A 22,643-nucleotide genomic window follows, 5' to 3' on the forward strand; every position below is an offset into this window, starting at 1 on the left:
CTTGCTTGCCAACAGAAACGTTGGGCTCAACTGTGGCCATAAGTCAAGGGCTACCTGTATTTTAAGATGCCTCTGGAAGTTCGGGGGGGGGGCCTCCATCACTGGAGCTTTTCATGAAGAGACTGGACAGCCATTTGTCCGGAATCTAATAAGAATTCCCGCCATGAACAGAGGGTTGGACTAGAAGACCTTCAAGGTCCCTTCCAGCCTTATTCTAGATTTTATGATCTAAGACCGAGCGAGAGAATTGTCCAATTTTGGCACCTCGTTATAGGATACATGCAGAAGGAATAATTTTACATGAAATAGGAGAAGAACTTTGTTATGGAGTTAAGGAAGTCAAAGGCTAGGCTGGAAGTTTTTAAGAAGAGACTGAACAACCATTTGTCTGAAATGGTATAGGGTTTCCTGTCTGAGCAGGGGGTTGGACTAGAAGACGTCCAAGGTCCCTACCAACTCTGTTATTCTATTCTACTCTGTTCTACTCTATTCTACTCTACTCTACTCTATTCTACTCCATTCCATTCCATATTTTCTATTCTATTCTATTCTATTCTATTCTATTCTATTCTATTCTATTCTATTCTATTCTATTCTATTCTATTCTATTCTATTCCATCCCATATTGTCTAGTCTAGTCTACAATCTGTTTATTCTATTCTATTCTATTCTATTCTATTCTATTCTATACTATTCTATACTATACTATACTATACTATACTATACTATACTATACTATACTATACTATACTATACTATACTATACTATACTATACTATACTATACTGAACAGGAGCTCAGCTTTGCTGCATGCCAACCAAATCTACACCATAGCAAAATCAGGTCTATTTCAGTTTCAACTATTTTGACCAAAACAAGCATATTTTTTCCCATGGCTTACCAGCAACAACGTCAACCGACTTGTGAGAAGGTCCACAGTACAGAATGTGGCTCTTGGCTGTGGAGGCATCACCCGCATTTCCCATTGGGGGCATCGCCCCAGGTTGAGTTGAGTTTCCAGTCTCCTCGTGGTTGAGCTGGTGAAACCAGTACACAATGTGAGCACCAACCACGGTTTTCCCAGTGCCTGAAGAAATACAAAACCAAAACCAAAGAGGAAGTGGTCAGCCTTACAAGGTAGATCAGATCAAGAGTATCATTCCATAGAATGATTAGAACGCTACTTTATTGTAAAGGTAAAGGTTCCCCCGCAGATGCGTGCTAGTCGTTTCCGACTCTAGGGGCCGGTGCTCATCTCCGTTTCAAAGCCGAAGAGCCAGCGCTTGTCCGAGGACGTCTCCATGGTCATGTGGCCGGCATGACTAGACGCCAAAGGCGCACGGAATGCTGTTACCTTCCCACCGTAATGGTCCCTATTTTTCTACTTGCATTTTTACGTGCTTTCGAACTGCTAGGTTGGCAGAAGCTGGGATGAGTAACAGGCGCTCACTCTGTTATGCAGCACTCGGGATTCGACCCGCCAAACTGCCGGCCTTCTGATCGACAAGCTCAGCGTCCTAACCCACTGAGCCACCGCGTCCCTTCTACTTTATCGAGGAAGGGTCAAATGAACATAGCTAGTTCCCTAGAGAAGCATTAATGCTGGGGAAAGAAAGGAAATGGAAGAGGACGACCAGCAGTAAGGTAGATGGACTCAGTTATGGTGGGGATGGACACATCGTTGGAAGATCTGGGAAAAGAAAAGCTATCTATGTGGTTGCTGAGAGTTGACCTGATTGGATGGAACATGCATAATCAATCAATCAATCAATCAATCAATCAATCAATCAATGTGAAGAACAGTTTCTCTGAGAAGTCCATAAAGCGGGGAAAGGTAGAAAGAAGCAGCAAGATGGATGACTCAAGTCACAATGGCAAGAGGGGCATCATTGGAATATAGGTAGTCCTCGACTTACGACGACACTTGAACCCAACATTTCTGTTGCTGAGACAGTTGTTAAGTGGGTTTTGTCCCGTTTTACGACCGTTCTTGACACCGTCGTTAAGGGAGTCCCTGCGGTTGATAAGTTAGTAATCCGGTTATGAAGTAAGTCTAGCTTCCCTGTTGACTTTGCTCGTGAGAAAGTCGCAAAAGGTGAACACACGACCTTGGAACACAGCAACGGTCATCAATATGAACCAGTTGCCAAGCAGCTGAATTATGATGACGTGATCATGGGGATGCTGCAAAGGTCGTAACTGCGAAAAACGGCCATAAGTCACCTTTTCCAGCGCCGTTGTAACTTTGAAGAGTCACTAAATGAACTGTGGTAAGTCGAGGACTGCCTATAGTGCAAATGGGTGTGGAACCTTTTTGGAATAGCTGAAAGGACTGAGCTGTAGATGGGATAGTGGTGTCACATTCTCTATTGAGAGGGCTGTTTAATCATAATGATGATGATGATGATGATGATGATGATGGAAGGGACCTTGGAGGTCATCTAGTCCAACCCCCTGCTCAGGCAGGAAACCCTATACCATTTCAGACAAGTGGCTGTCCAGTCTCTTCTTAAAGACTTCCAGTGTTGAAGCATTCACCGCTTCTGGAGGCAGGTTGTTCCACTGGCTGATTGTTCTAACTGTCAGGAAGTTTCTCCTTAGTTCTAGGTTGCTTCTCTCCTTGATGAGTTTCCATTCGTTGCTTCTCGTCCTGCCTTCAGGTGCTTTGGAGAAGACCTTGACTCCCTCTTCTTTGGGGCAGCCCCTCAGAAATTGGAAGACTGCTATCATGTCTCCCCTCGTCCTTCTCTTCATTACACTACACATATCCAATTCCAGCAACCGTTCCTTATTTTGTTTTAGCCTCCAGTCCCCTAATCATCTTTGTTGCTCTTCTCTGTGCTCTTTCTCAACATCTTTTTTTTTACATCATGGTGACCAAACCTGGATGCAGGATTCCAAGTGTGGCCTTACCAAGGCCTTGTAAAGCGGTGTCAACACTTCAGGTGATCTTGATTCTATCCCTCCATTACAAGGCCTTGGTAAGGCCACACTTGGAATGTGGCATCCAGTTTTGGTCACCACGATGTATAAAAGACGTTGAGACTTTAGAAAGAGTGCAGAGAAGAGCAACAAAGATGATTGGGGGACTGAAGGCTAAAACATACAAGGAACAGTTGCTGGAATTGGGTATGTGTAGTTTAACGAAGAGAAGGACGAGGGGTGACATGATAGCAGTGTTCCAATATCTCAGGGGCTGCCCCAAAGAGGAGGGAGTCAAGCTATTCTCCAAAGCACCTGAAAGGCAGGACAAGAAGCAACGGATGGAAACTAGTCAAGGAGAGAAGCAACCTGGAACTAAGGAGAAACTTCCTGACAGTCGGAACAATTAACCAGTGGAACAACCCGCCTCCAGAAGCGGTGAACGCTCCAACCCTGGAAGTTTTTAAAGAAGAGACTGGACAGCCATTTGTCTGAAATGGTATAGGGTTTCCTGCCTGAGCAGGGGGTTGGACTAGATGACCTCCAAGGTCCCTTCCAACTTATTATAACTCCACGTGGCATCAGGAAGGGCATCCGGCCAGGAAATGCTCAACTCCATCTAGTCGCCCGACTCTACCCCAAATTAAGGGATTACAGGGTCGTAAAAAAGGGGTTGATCCCTCACCTGGCGGCCCTTGGATTAGAGTGAAAGGCTTTTGCAGTGCCTCCCAGATGGCATTCTGTTGACTTGGATTGAGTCTCCGGCTACTTCCCGGGATGTCAAAATTCCGTTTCTTCAAGATTTTGGAAGGTCTCGCTTCTGCAAGTAACAAGAGAAAACACTGTTGAAAAGATACAATCTAGGCCAGGGGTAGGCAACCTTGGCTCTTTTATGACTCATGGACTTCAGCTCCCAGAATTCCTGAGCCAGCCATGCTGAGGGGAAAGGGAGAGGTTTCCATGCTGAGCCATGCTGGCTCAGGACTTCTGGGAATTGAAGTCCATGAGTCATGAGGGGGCCATAGTTCCCTCATGCTGGCTCAGGATTTCTGGGAGTTGAAGTCCACGAGTCATGAAGGGGCCATAGTTCCCCCATGCTGGCTCAGGACTTCTGGGAATTGAAGTCCACGAGTCATGAAGGGGCCATAGTTCCCCCATGCTGGCTCAGGACTTCTGGGAATTGAAGTCCATGACTCATGAGGGGGCCATAGTTCCCCCATGCTGGCTCAGGACTTCTGGGAATTGAAGTCCATGAGTCATGAGGGGGCCATAGTTCCCTCATGCTGGCTCAGGAATTCTGGGAGTTGAAGTCCACCAGTCACGAAGGGGCCATAGTTCCCTCATGCTGGCTCAGGAATTCTGGGAGTTGAAGTCTACCAGTCACAAAAGAGCCAAGGTGGCCTACCCCTGAGCTAGGCAAACTCATTATTCACTGGGAATCAGGTGGTATATATTGTATGTTACCATCAGTGTGTGAAATTAGGAATTCCATTAAGATGCCTACAAAACCTACGGAATGCCCAAAATGGCACATCAAAGTATGAAACATTTAATATTTCACACATTTGCTTGGCTCTTCTGTAATGCCAAAAAGCAAACTGGCAAAGTATAAACCCTGAAACCCTAGCCTTCCTGGTTGCAATAAGTTGGTCAATACTTGAGGGTTTTTTCTTTTTTTTTCCAGTAAGAAAGTCCTGTACTTTATTTTGCTTTTCGTCCTTCATCTTTTCAATAAGGGTTAGGATTAACCCTAGCCCTAAACCTCACTCTAACCCTAACTCCAACCTTAACACTAACCCTCATTCTAAATCTAACCCTCACTGTAACCCTAACCACGACCATCACTCTAACCCCTAATCCCAACCCTCACTCTTACCTTAACCCTCACTCTAACCCTAACCGTGACCCTAACCCTCATTCTATCCCTTAACCATGATTGTTAACCCTCACTCTAAACCCTAACCCTCACTCTTAACCCTCACTCTAACCCTAACTGTGACTCTAACCCTCCCTCTAAACCTTAATCCTAACCCTCACTCTAACCCTAACCGTGACCCTAACCGTCATTCTAACCCTAACCATGATTGTTAACCGTCACTCTAAACCCTAACCCTCACTCTTAACTTAACCCTCACTCTAACCCTGTGACTCTAACCCTCACTCTAAACCTTAATCCTAACCCTCACTCTAACCCTAACCGTGACCCTAACCCTCATTCTAACCCTAACCATGATTGTTAACCCTCACTCTAAACCCTAATCCTAATCCTAACCCTCACTCTAACCCTAACCATGACCCTAACCCTCATTCTAACCCTAACCATGGTCGTTAACCCTCACTCTATCCCCTAATCCTAAACCTCACTCATATCTTAACCCTCACCCTTTTCATACTTTGCCTAAACAGTTCTTGCCATTCTGCATGATGTTAAGACATTCAAACTTAGCAGCTGGAGCTGTGGGTTTGTGCAGTGAGCCAGGACACACAGTTATAGCCAATTGGTTGGAGAGGGCAGGCTCTTGTGAGGCAATCTGTACTGTGATTGGTTGCTGTGGGCGTGGAAGGAGTTTCCCTTTTTCCCGCCTTTTTTCTTGTGTGCCACCTGAGCGCTCTATGTATTTACCTCATGATGTAGTGATGTGCCTGATATCTAATTTGCGCTCTCTCTCTCTTTCTGTGTGTGTGTGTATTTGTTGATTATATTCATTTATATAAAATTATAAGTTCATGTCAGAGTCTCTGCTTACATTTTGACACCTGCTGCACAATTCCCTGACAGTCTCGGTATTATATACAATGCCAAGGGAAAGTATATAGCATATTGAAATAACACATACATTTCATACTTTGCCTAAAAAGTCACACATCCTATAAGTTTCCGGGGCATTCTATACAATGCCAGATTTTTTACAGATTGCCGGTAATATATACATTTAACATACTACATTATTGTTCATTTGCCACATAGCCAGCCAGATATTTATCCTCGCTTTAGCCTTTTGGTCTAATAAAGGAGAATATTTCTAGCTCAGGGTTAACATGAGGGGACCTTACTGCTCTCTGAGCTTGTTTTGTTTTCTTACAGACGTTTCATGACCCAACCAGGCAACATCATCAGTATCCCAAAGGTGCTTTTCCACGAGGCAACTGGACTTCCTTGTTTTTCCTTTGAAGATGTTTCGCTTCTCGTCCCAGAAGCTTCTTCAGGTTCTGACTGGATGGTGGAGAATGGAAGGATTTATACTCCTTGCAGACGGCTGGTTATTTGCCTTCTTTTAGAGAGTCGTTGAGGCCACTTGGAGGTTCACCTGTGTCCTCAGGATTACCTGAGTAGTGCAAATGGGTGTGGAGCCTTCTTGGAACCGCTGAAAGGAGCATGTTGTACACTGGAAATAAATGATTTTGTATCCCTCCCCCTCTGTTAAAAGAGGGCTGCTCAATTTTGATCGAGATGGCCTCTTTGACCCCTCTTTCAAACCAGCGGTCCTCTCTGTCCAAAATGTGGGCTTTGCTGTCTTCAAAAGAGTGGCTTTTTTCTTTTAAATGCAGATCTTGTCCTGAAGGGTTTGTTCTCCTATGTTGTGCCATACATTTATGAAGTGGTTGTTTCCCCAATGTTTAGATCTGCACATGGCTCACTGCATTGTGCTGCATAGACCACATTACCACATTTAACACCATCAGTGTTACAAGAGAGTAGGATGTGTGGAGAGAAGGAGGAGGAGGAGGAGGAAGCACCTGCACAATGCATGCATCATTTGGGCAAAAGTCTTTCCCTTCTGCAGACGGCGGCTCTATTATGACAGGTAATCCTCAAATGTACGACCGCAATGGAGCTTAATCATTAGTCGTAGGTCAAGACAGCCATAAAGCAGGTCCTAACACGAGCAGACTCAATTTTACAATCCTGGTTGCAGCAGTCTTTAAACAAATCACCATGGTCATTAAGTAAACGCTATGGTTGTTAAGCGAACCCATTATTTGTTTTGTTTTTTTGTTTTAACAATGGCAGCAATTCACTTAGCAGCGGTGGCAAGAAAAGTCACCAAATGGGGCCAAACTGATTTAAACAACTGCCTTGCTTAAACAACAGAAATTTGCGGCTCAATTGTAGTCGTACGTTGACTACCGGTACTTACTTTGGGTTGGAATGGGTTGACCCAGTGCTATCGCCTGGGCAAGTGTTGAGGCATACTCTAGGCTCCAAACTGCTTTTTCTTTCCGGCTGTGAAGAAAAGAAATAGAAAAGATAAGTACGAAAAGGGGGGGGGAAAACACCAAACAGATTAGAAAATTTTTAAAAAAACACAACTCAACAAGGTTTCCAAACATTCTCGTTTAAATTGTCCACAGAATATTTATCTGCATACAGGTAGTCCTTGACGTATGACCCAAACCGAGCCCAACATTTCTGTTGCTGAGTGAAACGTTTGTTAGGTGAGTCTTGCCCCATGTTACAACCTTTCTTGCCACAGTTGTTAAGTGAATCACTGCAGTCAATAAGTCACACGGCTGTTAAGAGAATCTGCCTTTCCCCCTTGACTCTGCTTGTCAGAAGGTCGCAAAAGGGGATCACGTGACCCTGGGTCACGGCAACCCATCATAAACAGGAGACAGTGTCCGAATTTTGATCACACGACCATGGGGATGCCGCAACAGTTGTTAAATGTGAAAAACAGCCATAAGTCATTTTTTTCAGTCCCATTGTAACTTCCATCACTAAATGAAAGGTTGCAAGTGGAGGATTATTTATACTGGTAGTCTTTTGACATACAATTATTGGTTTTAGGGGCCGTTCAGAGTTACAATGGCATTTTAAAAAAAAGTGACTTACACCCAACACTCATTCTTAGAAACTCTGCGACATCCCCAGGGTCACATGATCAAAATTCAGGCGTTTGGCAGACAGCATGCATTTAGGACAGCTTAAGGACCAAGGCCAAAAATTTTTTTTTAAAAAAGGTTGCAAAATTAGATCAGAGACGCAAGTGACCCAATTTTTATCACTGTCAGGACTATGAAGGAATTGAGAGAAAATATTTCTTTTACTTGGGAGATATTCATGACTAGTCACAGTTGAGAACTGTGGGCGCGCCGGATTTATGGAACCATCTTCCGGTCGAGCTCCGGATGGCGCCCGATCTCCGCTCCTTCCGGCGCGATCTTAAAACCCACCTCTTTGAACAAGCTGGCCTGGCCTGATGGGACGGGGGTTGGATTTTATAAATGGATCGTAACTTTTAATTGGTATTAATTTATCACGGGCACTGTTGTTTAATTACTTTTTAATAATTTTTAATTTTTGTATCTGGTTTTTATGTATTGCCCTGTTCACCGCCCTGAGTCCTTCGGGAGAAGGGCGGTATACAAATTAAATAAATAAATAAATAAATAGTCAACCCCCCCCCCCCCAAATCACCCTTTTGCTGGGATCAGTGATGGAAGAGAAAGGGCCAAAAAAAAGAATCCAAATGCTTTGATGCAATGCCGATTTACACTGTGGGGTCCTTGGTGCAACTGAGCTTGATTCGTTTTCCTGCAGATGTTTCCTTACCAAACTAAGAAACAGCACTAGGGCGTGGGGTTTGCGAAGTGGAAGAGAAGAGGGCAGAAAAAGGAAGAGGCAAGCTGGGCCTATTGTTGCTGGGACATTTCTCGGCCGTGTCAGGTGCCGTGTGGCAGCCATGTTGGCTGCCCGTGCTGCTTCTGCCTCGCAGGGCCCTTTGCCCTCCTGGCTGCGCTGCTCTGGGCTGCCCTGCTCGGCTGCTCCTGCCTGGCGTGGGGCGAGTCGGCCCAGATCCAGAGTGCCGCCCTGCCACCAGCCTGCCAGGGCCCTTCACCAGTGGCCGCCGGTGGACCTGCACCAGCCACGCCTCTGCCTTTGGGCTGCTTGAGCACCAGCCTGCACGCCTACTTGGTGTTGTAGGCGCCAGGCTAAGAGCTGAACCTGGCACTCTTTGGGCCCTGGCAGGTGATGCACCGCTCATGCCAGCTGGGTGCTTTTGACCTCTACCGGTTGCTCCCGCCAGATCGCCTCCACCCAGCCAGCTGCTGCCGCCACCGCCATAAAATGAGAAAGTAAGGTTGCCATGGGGTGGTCGAATGGCTTCCCTTCGCCTGCCAGACACCTGCCGAAGCCGTGCAGGGTGAGGTTGCCGTGCCCTCGCCTCCCTCAAGCATTTTTTTTACTAACTTGCCTTTCAGCTGCATTGCGCCTTCGCCACGTGTTTGTGGGACCAAAAAAAAAAAAAGTTCAATCAGACTTTCTAAGTTTTTGAGCTCTCGTGAGAAGTTAGAAAGTCTGACTGAACTTTTTTTTTTGTCTCACAAATGCACAGCGGAGGCTGAGAAGTGAACGGAGAAACGCAATGCAGCTGAAAGGCAGGTTGGTACAGTAAAAAAACACTTGGGAGAGGCGAGGGCATCTGGGCAAGGCGGGCATGACAACCTTACCCTGCACAGCTTCAGCAGGTGTCTGGCAGGCAGAGGGAAGCAACTCCATCCCCCCTGCCTCGCCTCCTCATTTTAGGGCAGCCGCAGCAGCCACTGGCTGAGTGGAGGTGATCCGGTGGGAACAGCTGGTAGACACCAAAAGTGATCAGCTGGCATGAGAGCTGCAGCACATGCCTGGGCCCAAAAACACCAGGTTCATCCCTTAGCCCGGCGCCTGCAGCACCGAGTAGGCGTGCAGGTTGGCGCTCTAGCAGCCCAAAGGCAGAATGCAGCTGGTGCAGTTCCACCGGCGGCTGCTGGCAAAGGGCCCTGGCAATCTGGTGGCGGCCCTCCAGATCTGGGCCAACTTGCCCCACCTCAGGCTCGGTGCCCTTCCCACCGCCACCAACCACAGCTGCACCAGTACCACACCGGGTCTGCCACCATGCTCTCACTGCCGCATTGCTTCTCCACCCCATGCACAAGCCCCGCCCAGCCCCACGCGCTCGCGGCCTACTGGTACTGGCCAATAGTAAGCCTTCCCCGAAAGTAAAACCTAGTGTTTACTTCAGAGCATAAAGGAAAGTAAAGACAGGGTCTTACTTTTGGGGAAACACGGTAGTAGGGTAAGAAAATTACCAAGCTCAAAGAGCACCAAGGACCCCACAGTTCAAACCTGAGCTACAAATGTTCTCTTCTATCGGCAGACTTACACGTCAGGCAGCTGCTTCGGAATCAGCTCCACACTGAACCTTGAGCTCTTCTGCGTGACCTCAAAGGGGATCTTCTCCATGGATGTAAAGTGGATATAGAAATTCACCATCACTTCGCCACGCTCATCAGGTTTCTCATTTTCCTCGAACGTATCTGTGCATCCGTGGGCCACCCAAGTGTACGTATCGAGATCAATTGTGAAACCCCCAGTCTTGGTTGTCTCCTTGGACAAAGTGAGTTGCTGGAAGGTCTGGCTGAGGTCTACTTCCTGGTCTTGGAACCCGTGTCCTTGGAGACCCGAAAGGCGAATGCACATGTAGCAGGCGCCAAAATCCATGTCGATGGCACATTCTTTGAGGAACTTCTTGTTGAGTTTGATGGTTCCACAGAGCTGACCTTTTTTGGTCCGCTGCTTCTTCCAAAGGATCGGGACGTCTTGCAGGACAATCGAGTTGTTTTCGGCCAAGGCGCCCAAAGTTGCTTCAATGTCACAAAGAGGCAGCCACACTTTGCGATAATCGGAGGCATCCTTGTAAATGTTCTTTGGGGCTTGGGAAGTGTACTTGGAGAAGCAATCGATGGGTCTCTCGGTGTGTTCCAAGCATACCTCAAAGCCAGGAGTTACTGTCCACAGTTGCACAAATGGCACCAGGAAGCCTTGTTGGACATTGGTGGTCAGTTGGAAATTCAGCACATCGCCAACTTTAAGTTCCACCGACACTTCTTTGTAGTGTGAGCACTTACTCCTCCTCACCACTAACCCCGCACGTTTGGGCTCCAGGGTGTAATTCTTCACCAGGAGGTGGATTAACTTCTCATAGTCTTCATTTTTGACAACTGCAAGGATTTCATGCCACACATCTCCAGAGAAGTGAAAGACGTTCCCTCCGATCTCTGACCTCTTTTCGTTGTCCCCCCTTTTGGTGACCAAGGAGTAAACTCTTCTCCTCCATGTCAGCTTCATACTGTTCTGCTCCTCGATGAAATTTGGTTGGGACACCAACTGAAGGGCTCTATAACTGATGCATGGACTATCTGGAAAGCTCCCCTTGTTGAGAGGAAACATGAGTTTGAAATTCTTGGCCTTCTCTTCAATGTTGGCAATGAAAGCAAACTTCTTTTGAACCTGGCATTTCAACTGGGTGGCCAGTTCCAAAGATTGGACTCTTCGCTCGTACATGTTGGCCCTGCTGTTCTTCCGGTTGAAATCGTGGCAAATGAATTCAATCTCGGGTTGGGAGTACTGGACGGGTTTCTTCGAAATCAGAGAGATGATGTGCCGCTGAACAACAACGTCCATGTAGCGCCGAATCGGAGAGGAAGCCCAAGTGTACGAGTCTACATGCAAAGAGTAGTGGCCCATCTTGGACTGAGGGCAGGAATTCGAGCGAAGAAAATAAGAACGGCTCAGGAGCTTCCAAAATTCTAAATTGATAGGAGCAAGTTTGGGATGGATATCATCTGTGGTAATGAGGTCAAGCATCTTGGCGAAGTCACGGTCGTTGGCCGCTGACTTGAGATGTTCCCAGGAGGAAGTCAAGAGAACAAAGGGTTGGCTGGTCCTCACGGAGACATCACCCGTTGGAACTCCTAGATGATGAGAGAGGTGGGTGGAGAGAGGAATGATCTCTCTGTATTTGTCCTGCATTTGGGAGATTTGCAGAGGATTGGGCTCCATCTGACAACGAAGAGGGGTTAAATTTCTGGTAGGAGCCCGGTTTGTGAGCAGATCTCCCACAGAACTGTTGAAGAGGACCATAAACTCCTCAATCATCTGGTGAGAACATCGCTGACCTAAAGGAATTTCTTCATCCAGCTGGTCATAGTGACAGTCTTCGCGAAGCCTGGACTTCCGGTGGACGCGGGAGAAATGATACGCCATCGCAACACAATCCTCCAAGGTGTCAAAATGAGGTGATGGTGCCTCTATTTTGTAGTGGTTCTTAATTATTCCTTCAGCTTCCTCATAGGTCATCTGCCGATCAGAGCAGATGACGGACATGGCAAAGGAAATTCTTTCCATATGGTCTGTGGCCTTGTCCAGTACAACAAAGAGGGAGATCACCGAACGTTCCTTGTGAGGAAGGAGACTGAAGAGATTTTGACTGAGCTGTGATGGCAACATATGTACGGGCTCTTTCTCAGGAACATAATAAGTTAACCCTCGCTTCTTGGCTTCTGTATCCAAAGGACAATCTTTGGAGATCACTGAGGCCACGTCAGCAATATGGATCCCAATCTCATATTTGTCACCCATATCTCGGACACTGATGGCATCGTCCAGGTCTTTAGCACTCAAGGGGTCAATGGTGAAAGTACAGTGAGCCCGACAGTCTTTCCTCTCCTCTTTCATCAGAGATGGGTGACGGGAGATTAATTTGGTCACCTGGCTGGTCACCGAGGCAGGATATCCATTGGACAAACAATATTCCAACTCCAGAATACGAAGCCCATCCTCTAGTGAGGAAGCCACGGGAAGGACCTCTGTAACAATTCCCATAGGGTAGTAATAACCTTCTCTCCACTTCACGATTTGTACCACAAAAAGGCACGTCTTCCGGTTTTCTGGTGTTATTTTTTTCCAGCCCTTCAACTTGATATTTCCTGCCTGGTCAATTTTGCGGACGGGAATAGCATCACGATCAGCATCAGGACGCAATGGAGGGACAAAGATTTTTGTGACAGACTGGTCAATGGGGATCATGACCCGGAGATCAAACTCATCCACTCTGCAGACAAAGGTGAGATCCCGTTCCACTTCTTTTAAGATGCCCACCACTTTCCCGCGAAGGTTGCCCTCGAAGGTAGTTGCGTTGGGCGTCAGGATCTCCACCAAGACTTGGTCTCCAGTAAAGGCCATGCCACAGTTGAGTCGACCCTTGATCTGGATGGTCACAGAAGGAGCCTCGTCCAGAGTGAAGGCGGAAGCTTGATCAAACCGCTCTTGGATGAATCCGCAGCGTTTGTATCGGTGGGGCTGCATTTGCAAATACTGCTGCATTGTTTGCGAGGAATAGTTGACATACTCTTGTCTTCTGCTTTCAGGGACCGAGACATTCGACTTCACCTTAAGCAGACCTTCCTTGGTGACCGTCACCATCATCTCTTTGCTTTCGTCCAAGAGTTCCTGAAGTATCGGATCATCGAGATTCAAACTCTCTGTGTCGGAGACCCAGGAGTCCGTATCACTACTTTCTTCCTCGCATTCAGAGTTTCCTCTGTTCCAGCTGGTCCAATCGGACACCATCTGCTTTATCTCCTCCAAGGTTAGGTTTTCAGGAATGATGGACTTCTTCTCAATGCACTTCTTGATGAAGCTTTTCCAGATCTTGCTGCACTGGCCATAAGAACACAGAGCGACAGCGTCTCCGACTACGATGACCTGAGACTGAGCTCTGGTTATGATGGTGTTCAACACCCGCGCGTTGTTGAAATACTCCAGGTTAGAGGAACTGACATGGTTGACGCTGTTGCACGTGTGGACCGTGTTGATGATGACGACACGGAATTCTTTCCCTATAGGGGGGAAAAAACACACATAAAAACAGAAGATAAACCTGTTTGTCAATATCATAAAATACATGCTATCCTCGACTTACAACACTTCATTTAGTGACCATTTGAAGTCACAGTGGTACTGAAAAACATGACTTATGACCCTTTTTCACACTTAACGACCATCGCAGCATCCCCATGGTCACGGGATAAAAATTCAGACGCTTGGCAACTGACTCAATATTTGTAACGTTGGCAGGGTCCCAAGGTCACATGATCACCTATGACCACCTTCTGACGAGCAAAGTCAATGGGGAAGCCAGATTCACTTTACAACCGTGTTACTAACTTAACCATTGCAGTGATGCACTTGACAAGTCTGGCAAGAAAGGGTCGCAAAATGGGACAAAATTCACTTAACAACTGTCTCGCTTAGCAATGGCAACTTTAGGCACAGTGGTGATCATAGGTCAAGGACAACCTGCAACAAAATAAGGGCAAAGATAATAAAACGTTACAGATGCAAAGAGAGATTTCAAATTATGGATACATCCGCCCCAAATTGGAAGTATTATCGAACCCCTTTGACAGATATTCCTCAACTTACAGTCATTCCTTTAGCGGCCAGTGGAAGATACAACAGCACTGGAAAAAGTGGCTTGTGACTGGTCATCACATTTAAGGCTGCCGCTGTGTCACCACAATAATGCGATTAAAACTCGGGTGCTTGGTCACCAGCGATTGCAGCATCCCATGGTCATGTGATCACCATTTGCAACTCTCTATAACTGTCTGATTTGGCACAGCAACCAAACAGGACAGGTAGAGACTTCAGTGGATAGTTAGAACTGCAGAAAAATCAATTGCAACCAGCCTGCCTTCCATTGAGGACCTGTGGATTGTGCAGGTTAGGAGGGCTGAGATACTATCTACACACCCCCTCACATCCTGGACATAAGCTGTTTCAGCTCCTCCCCTCTGGATGCTGCTGTAGGGGATTCCATGTCGAAACAACTAGACACAAAGATCGTTTTTCTCCCATGCCATCACTCTGCTGAACACCTAATTCCCACAGCACTGTCTTAGGCCTAAAGATATTTAGCCATGTAGTAGGACTGTAGCCAAGAAATTAAAAGACACTTGCTCCTGGGGAGGAAAGCCATGGCAAATCTAGACAGCACACTAAAACGCAGAGACATCACCCTCTCAACAAAAGTGCGTATAGCCAAGGCTATGGTCTTCCCAATTGCAATGTATGGCTGTGAAAGGTGGACCGTAAGAAAGGCTGAGCGCCAAAGAATTGAGGCCTTTGAACTGTGGTGCTGGAGAAGACTCCTGCGAGTCCCTTGGACTGCAAGGCGATCAAACCGGTTGGTCCTAGAGGAGATCAACCCTGACTGCTCTTTAGAAGGCCAGATCCTGAAGTGGAAACTCAAATACTTTGGCCACCTCATGAGAAGGAAGGACTCACTGGAGAAGAGCCTAATGCTGGGAAAGGCGGAGGGCAAGAGAAGAAGGGGACGACAGAGAATGAGGTGGCTGGATGGAGTCACTGAAGCAGTAGGCATGAGCTTAAATGGACTCCAGAAGATGGTGGAGGACAGGAGGGCCTGGAGGAACGTTGTCCATGGGGTCGCGAGCGGTCAGACATGACTTCACAGCTAACAACGACAACAAGGGCTGTATTATTATTATTATTATTATTATTATTATTATTATTATTATTATTATTATTATTATTATTATTATTATATTATACCTTCTCATCTTCTCTCATCTTCCCTACAACTTTCTCCTATTGATACCTTATCCTTTATCACTTGTTGTTTGTATCTTACGATTAATGATTGTAATTATGATTTTTGGATCTATGATCTCTCACTTGTTTTTTTTATATGTACACTGAGAGCTTATGCACCAGAGAGAAATTCCTTGCCTGCGGTAATTACTCTTGGCCAATAAAGAATCCCACTCCATTCATTCTTTCCCAAGGACTCTGCAAGCAATCCTAAATGAGCTCCAGTTGCAGAGTGCCTAAAATAAAACGATGGGAGACGTAAGGAAAGAGGCAAGTACCCATCGCCACTGTGAATCCAGTTTGTAAGTAGCCCTGGTAGATCCAGTGTAACTTTGAACAGTTGCTACGTGACCAATCATAAGACGAGGACTATTTTTTGTTTGAAAATATTTCACTGCAGACTTCCCCTGTTTGAAGCCTGCGGTTCTCATCATCTGAAATCAACATCGCCAGGTTGGCTTGGGACAATAGATAACCTAGTCCAGGGGTAGGCAACCTCGGCTCTTTTATGACTCATGGACTTCAACTCCCAGAATTCCTGAGCCAGCCATGCTGAGGGGAAAGGGAGGGGTTTCCAAGCTGAGCCAAGCTGGCTCAGGAATTCTGGGAGTTGAAGTCCATGAGTCATAAAAGAGCCGAGGTTGCCTACCCCTGACCTAGTGCCACCAATCAAGAGACTATCCTGTTGGAGAAAGGTTAGGCTGCAGGGCTGTGATTTGTGCCAAGTTTCAGAAACTCTGCTTTTGAGAGTTTAAGAGGCCTGCTTTTCAGGTCATCCTAACACCTTCTTGTAAAGGACAGGTAAAATTGGAACAGGAAGCTTACCTGGTAAGTTGTCATCATTCTCCACCGTCACCTCTGAAAAGCCTCTTTTTCTCAGCCTGTCTCGGATAAATTTCACCTGGGGGAAAAAAAATCGAAGTTATCAGCATGTTCTTTTATTTGTGGATTTAGACTCGGTCTCTTTTCATCTGGAATGGGTCCTCTCTGGGCCGGCTTCAAAGGGTAAAACTGTTGAAAGCCTTAAGCATTAAAAATGTGCCTTAGGGACAGAATGACTCAATGGCTGAGCCTCTAACTTGGGGGTTGTGGTGAAATATGGACCTTTTATGACCTGCTGACTCAGGAATTCTGAAAGTTGAAGTCCACAAGACATACAGTAATTCCCCACCTCTGCCTAGCTCAACAAAGCATTGCATTCTGGGCTGACATTCATCAGAGTTTCCCAGTGGGGAGCCAATCTGAAGGAAGGGCATCGACTTAGCCTGGAGAACTCATGGCTGCAAGACGTGGTGATGGCCTCTCATTTGGATGTTATTTCCTTGTTTATTATATTTTTATCCCTTCATTGTTAACTTTAAAAGTAACTCAAGGAGGTGTACGTAATCCTCCTTCCTCTTCCTAGTGTATTTTCCCTACAACATCCTTGTGAGGCGGTTGAGCTGAGAGAGAGGGATTGGCCCAAAGTCATACAATGGCTTTCATACCCGAGACAAGACTAGAACTTCCCATCTCCTAGTGATTGGCCCAAAGACACCCAGCCAGTTTTCCTGCCTAAGGTGGAACTAGAACTCATCATCTTCTCGTTTCTAGGCCAGCACCTTCACCATTAGGCCAAACTGGGTGTCTTTAAACCTTTTAAAAGGGGACTCAAGGAATTCCTGACAGACAGGATTATCCATGGCTATTTGAAGATTCCATGTGACCTCAATCTTTGATGGCAAGAGATTGAGGCCAAGAGAAGAAGTGGCTGGATGGAGTCACTGAAGCAGTAGGCGTGAGCTTAAATGGACTCCAGAAGATGGTAGAGGACAGGAAGGCCTGGAGAAACGTTGTCCAAGGGGTCGCAATGGGTCGGACACGACTTCGCAACTAACAACAACATGTGACCTCTGGGCCTAGTGCAGTATATCCCCCCAAAATACCAGTTTTAGCAGGAGAGAGAGGGGGGCGGGGTTAGCCACAGAAATGTTGGGCTCAATTGTGGTCATAAGTTGAAGATTACCTGTAATGGAGAATGTAAAAACATCACACACCCTTGAAACCTCACCTGTATGCCAGAAGAGACCACGCAGATGGACTTGAGGTCCTTCTCCCCCCATTCAGCCGGCCATTTCTGACTCATTTCTTCGACCTTCTCGATGATCTGTTCAATTTCAGAGAGGTTGTACCAGCTCATGGATCTGTCCTTCTCCACACTTCCGGAGACGTGACAAAACATGAGTGGATAGAATTCCGGGTGAGGAGGGATGTTGCCTTTGGCACTGATGGTATCTTCTCTGCCCACGTAGAAGTGTTTGGAGACAAACTCAATGATTCCTGCGGTGGAGCGATAGTTCTCGTTGAAGATGATTCTGCTTTTGGTGGCCACTTCGTGCTGCTCCTTCTTATAATTTTGGAAGAGGCGATTCAGCAGGGTGTAGTCAGCGGACTGCTCGTCCTTGTGCAAGGAGTAGAACCTGGGGGTCTTCTGCATATGGTCCCCTGCCAGGACAATCAAAGTTCTCAGGGTCGCCAGAGAGAGAGGGACTAGAGCTTCACACTCCAACATCTGGGCAGCCTCATCAATCAAGATGTGGGTGAAATAGCCAGGCGGTAACCCAAGGTCTCCCGAGATCATGCAGGTTGTGAGGACAATGCGGTGCTTATCGATATATTCTCTAGTAGGGAGGCAAAACTGTTCCCCGCTCTGAGAGAGACAGCAGTAGCGAAGGGTGATGTGGTCGGTTGTTTTGACCGAACGGTAAATGGATTTCACCCTTAACGGAACAGCCTCAGGGTGTGAGGAGATGACATAGTTATGGAAGTATTCGCGAATGTAGATGTCAGCCGCACTGGAAAATGAAAAGCAGCGTAACAGGGGTTGTCGCATTTCTGCATATCTCTCCGAAATTCTTCATTGGACACATGAATTCCTGGTCAATTTTATATCCCTCTAGGGAAGAAGGGGGATTTTAACTCAAAAGTGAGCTAAAATGGCAGCCCCAGTGGTGAAATTGAATCCCACCCTTTGTTTACCTGAGTTATAGGTGTCACACCTGTGAAAAGGGGGGGAGGGTTTAAATCTTAGCTGCCATCTTGCCTTTTTCAACCCCCTTAAGAAAGCTAAAACCTAAATTAAGCAATAAGAATTGCTGTTCCGACAAGTTACTTCCTCTACATTTGGTCTTTTTTTAACCCAAAGTTGTTTTTGGGGTACAATGGTAAATCGGGACCAGAATTTCCATCACTAAGTGATACAGTCATAAAGCAAGACATCACATAACCACACTGCTTGGTGACAGCAATTTTGGCAGTCTCTGTTACCATCATTATGCAAGCAGCACAGGTCATTAAATGAGGATCTCACATGTCTGCGACTTATGACTTCCTGTCGGCTTCCCATAAGCAAATTCATTGGGGAAGCTGGCAGGAAGTGGCAAGTTGCAATCACAAGATTATTTGCAAGCAAGCCAGCCAGCCAGAAGACAAGAACTTCAAGTGGGTGTTACAAAGAATGAGATCGCCCTGACTGTTAACAAGAAGCTTTTTGGGGGGGGGGGAAGCGGTAGGGGCAACTTATGAGAGCAGCTTGTGACTTCCTGCTGGTTTTCCCATTGTTTCTGCTTGTGGAAAACCAGCAGGATTGCAAATCACATGTCTGCAGGGGCACTGTGACAGCCATAACATCTGAGGACTCATTGTAAGTTTCCCTCATTCAGAACCATCATAACTTTGACCAGTCGCTGAACAAATGGACGTAACCTGAAGAGAACTTGTATTTCCTACCATACTGTGGTATTAATTTGATAAAACTACCCAGCATCCTCTGGAATGGGGCAGCTAACAAACTCAAGAAATAATTCTCCCCTCCTTACTTCCTGGAAAGACCCGAGTGGAGTGCTGACATTTTGAGATTAAAAAGTTGCACAAAGACTACTTTTGTAGAATCCTCTAGATCAGAATTTCTCATCCTTGATAATTTTAAAATGTTTGGACTTCAACTCCCAGAATTCTCCAGCCAGTCACGTGAGGGGGTCTAAGTCCACACGTATTGAACTTGACGAGGTTGAGAAACAACACTTCCAATCAGCAATACGTTTGTTTTTGGCACAAAACGTTGAGCTCAATGTGGTACATTTAGACGAAGCATTAAAGCATTGCTAACAAGCTAATTAGGAGATGACCAGACTGAGCCGGAGGGTGGGGTCAAGTGCATCATCAGCTTAGAATCTCTACACATCAAAATAAGAGTTGGACTAAAAGATCTCCAAGGTCCCTTCCTGTTCTGTTCTGTTCTGTTCTGTTCTAGTCTAGTCTAAAGGCAAGCTGTTCCACTGCTTAATTATTCTGACTGTCAGGAAATTTCTCCTTAGTTCTAGGTTGCTTCTCTCCTGGATTAATTTTTTGTTCAGCCTTCAGGTGCTTTGGAGAATAGGTGGACCCCCCCTCTTCTTTGTGGCAGCCTCTCAAATATTGGAAGATTGCTATCATGTCACCCCTAGTCCTTTTCATTAAATTAGTCATACCCAATCCCTGCAACCGTTCTTTCTATGTTTGAGCCTCCAGTCCCCTGATCATCTTTGTTGCTCTTCTCTGCACTCTTTCTAGAGTCTCGACATCTTTTCTATATTGTGGTGGCCAAAACCTGTAGTGTTTTTGAACCCTATCCTGGTTCCTGATTTCTTTCACCTAACACAACTGTGAGTTTAGCCTGCTGGACTTTTTTTTTAATCCCATTTATATCCCACCCTTCTCCGAAGACTCAGGGCAGCTTACAATCTAAGAAGCACAAATCAATGTGCTTAGCAATAGCCTTCATTCTATGTATATGCCTGCTTATTAGGGCTTTCGCCCCCCCCCCCAAGTGGCATTTTTACAAAGTCAGCTTATTGCCCCCAACAATCTGGGTCCTCATTTTACCTACCTCGGAAGGATGGAAGGCTGAGTCAACCTTGAGCCTGGTGGGACTCGAACCTGCACTAATTGCAGGCAGCTGGTGTTACTTAAGGAGGCATTAGCCCACTGCTCCACCAAGGCTCTGGACTTCCCTGGATCTCGTTCACATATTGCGTAAACTCAGCTATCAAACAGAACAGTGTCCCTAAAATAATCTCAACCCTGGGAAGACACCAGAATATTTACTTCCCTCCAGCAGCCAAAGGCTAATAAAACTTCAAACCAAGATTACCTGTTGGTGTGCGTGCAGATAAGCACACGAGTCTGGGGCTTTTTGATGATCTCCAGAGTAGTCTTGGCCAACGTGAAGGTCTTCCCGGTCCCAAATGGTCCATAGATCAAAAGTGGTGGGGTTCTACGGGCTTCGGTCACCTGGCCAGTGATGAAGGCAAGAGCTTGCTTCTGCTTTGCGTTCCCCCATGGCACCTGCAAAGAGCCACGTGGGATGGAGCAGTTGGTCACATCTGGAAAGACCAGCTTCACATCCCACAAGTTGTCCACAGCCTGGTGCCATTGACAGAACTGGAGCTGGTCAGTCTGGAACTGGACTTCCATCTTGGCACGCGTGTCTGGCTGGAGGCCCAGTTCCATGCAGCAACGTTGGGGAAGGAAAAGACAGATGCTCTTCTCGGTAATTGCTTCTATCTCGATGGAGACCTCGTAAACTCGGTTGTTGGCAGGTGGATCCCGGGCCAAGAAGGCTGTTCTGACCGAGCGTTGAAGCAGGTACCCTTCGTCAGAGTCCATGGTCAATGAGTAAGGGGTCGGGACTTGGGCGTAGAGCTGTCCTGGGAGAGCAAACTTCATCCCTGATGGAAAGACTTCCACACACTTCACGAAAGAGACCACCGCGTGCAAGTTGAGCCTGGGTCAGAAGAAGAGGATCAGACATGGGAAGATGAGTGGAAGAATTGGGGGCAGGAGGAAAAGATAAAGCAACTGGGACAATGCCCATTCTAACCATATGCCTCCTTAAGTAACACCAGCTGCCTGCAATTAGTGCAGGTTCGAGTCCCACCAGGCTCAAGGTTGACTCAGCCTTCCATCCTTCCGAGGTAGGTAAAATGAGGACCCAGATTGTTGGGGGCAATAAGCTGACTTTGTAATAATGCCGCTTGGGGGGGGGGGAAAGCCCTAATAAGCAGGCATATACATAGAAGGAAGGCTACTGCTAAGCACATTGATTGGTGCTTTAGATTGTAAGCCGCCCTGAGTCTTCGGAGAAGGGCGGGATATAAATGGGATTAAAAAAACAACAACCATATTCTCTCTGCAATGTCCTCCCCCTTTAAAATGGATGGGCATTCTAGGTCTTAGAAGCTTCACTCTCTTTGGTCCAGTGCCATCCCTTCTGGAAACATTTGACCATAGCTCCCATTATCCCCAACCTACATGACAAAGACATTTTGGGGAGGCTGGACAAAGGGAAGTCAATATAAACAAATCAAGAGATATGAGGGGGTTGTGTTGGCAGCTCTCTCCAGCAATTCAAGAGACCCACATTGATCTAGTGGTGAAGGCACAAGACTAGAAACCAGGAGACCAGTGAGTTGTAGTTCTGCCTTAGGCACAAAAGCTGGCTGGGTGACTCTGGACCAATCACCAGGAGATGGTGAGTTCTAGTCTCACCTTAGGCACGAAAGCTGACTAAGTGACTTTGGTCCAATCACTAGGAGACTGTGAATTCTAGTTCTAACTTAAGCATGAAAACCAGCTGGTGATTTGGGCCAATCACCCAAGATGGTGGGTTCCCCAGCTAGCCATTTGGGACCTGTAGTCTTTACATCTTTAGGCACATTAAAGGAACTATTTTTTTTAATTGAAAAGTTTTAAAATACAGTTTTCCTTTAAAAAAACCCCCCTTCCCCCTCCCTACTCCCCCCCTACCTCCCCCCAACCTCCCTCCCTCCTCCCCTCCCTCCATCCCCCCCTCCCCCCCCCCCGACTTCCCAGAGCTAAATACAAGGTATATATCTATAAAAAGGCAATCATAAACAACCATATACTACCCACTATAAAATCAAAAATCCATTACTCTCTAGCTTATATAGGATAAGACACACCTTAACAATATTAACTATATATAAAAAACTAGAATAAAAAAGAAAAAAAAACGAAAGAAGACTTATTCGAATGCTACATAAAACTTCTTAACCCTATACTTGTTCTGGATAAACTCAATCCATTTTCTCCATTCCATAATATAGCGTTCTTGCGAATGATCTTAATTATTGTTTTAACCTTGGGCATTTATTTAATCGCTTTTAACTTTTGTATCCTGTTTTTGTATTTATTGCCCTGTACACCGCCCTGAGTCCTTCGGGAGAAGGGCGGTATAAAAATA

At 46.3% G+C, this 22,643-nt stretch overlaps 1 protein-coding gene across 1 annotated transcript in view; it reads right to left on the bottom strand.

The window, feature by feature from the left end:
* The window catches only part of HELZ2 (helicase with zinc finger 2), a 57,643-nt gene that overhangs the window by 20,392 nt on the left and 14,608 nt on the right, over positions 1–22,643 (bottom strand). Inside the window, exons 5-11 of the mRNA XM_081323879.1 lie at positions 20,532–21,164; positions 17,412–18,195; positions 16,187–16,262; positions 10,068–13,584; positions 7,062–7,147; positions 3,608–3,742; positions 902–1,087 (exon numbers count right to left, since the gene is read on the bottom strand). Coding sequence (XP_081180005.1) covers positions 902–1,087; positions 3,608–3,742; positions 7,062–7,147; positions 10,068–13,584; positions 16,187–16,262; positions 17,412–18,195; positions 20,532–21,164 — 5,417 coding nt within the window. The remainder of the gene's footprint in view (positions 1–901; positions 1,088–3,607; positions 3,743–7,061; positions 7,148–10,067; positions 13,585–16,186; positions 16,263–17,411; positions 18,196–20,531; positions 21,165–22,643) is intronic.

Source organism: Vipera berus (assembly GCF_964194415.1).
Source record: "Vipera berus genome assembly, chromosome: 3".
Lineage (NCBI taxonomy): Eukaryota > Metazoa > Chordata > Lepidosauria > Squamata > Viperidae > Vipera > Vipera berus.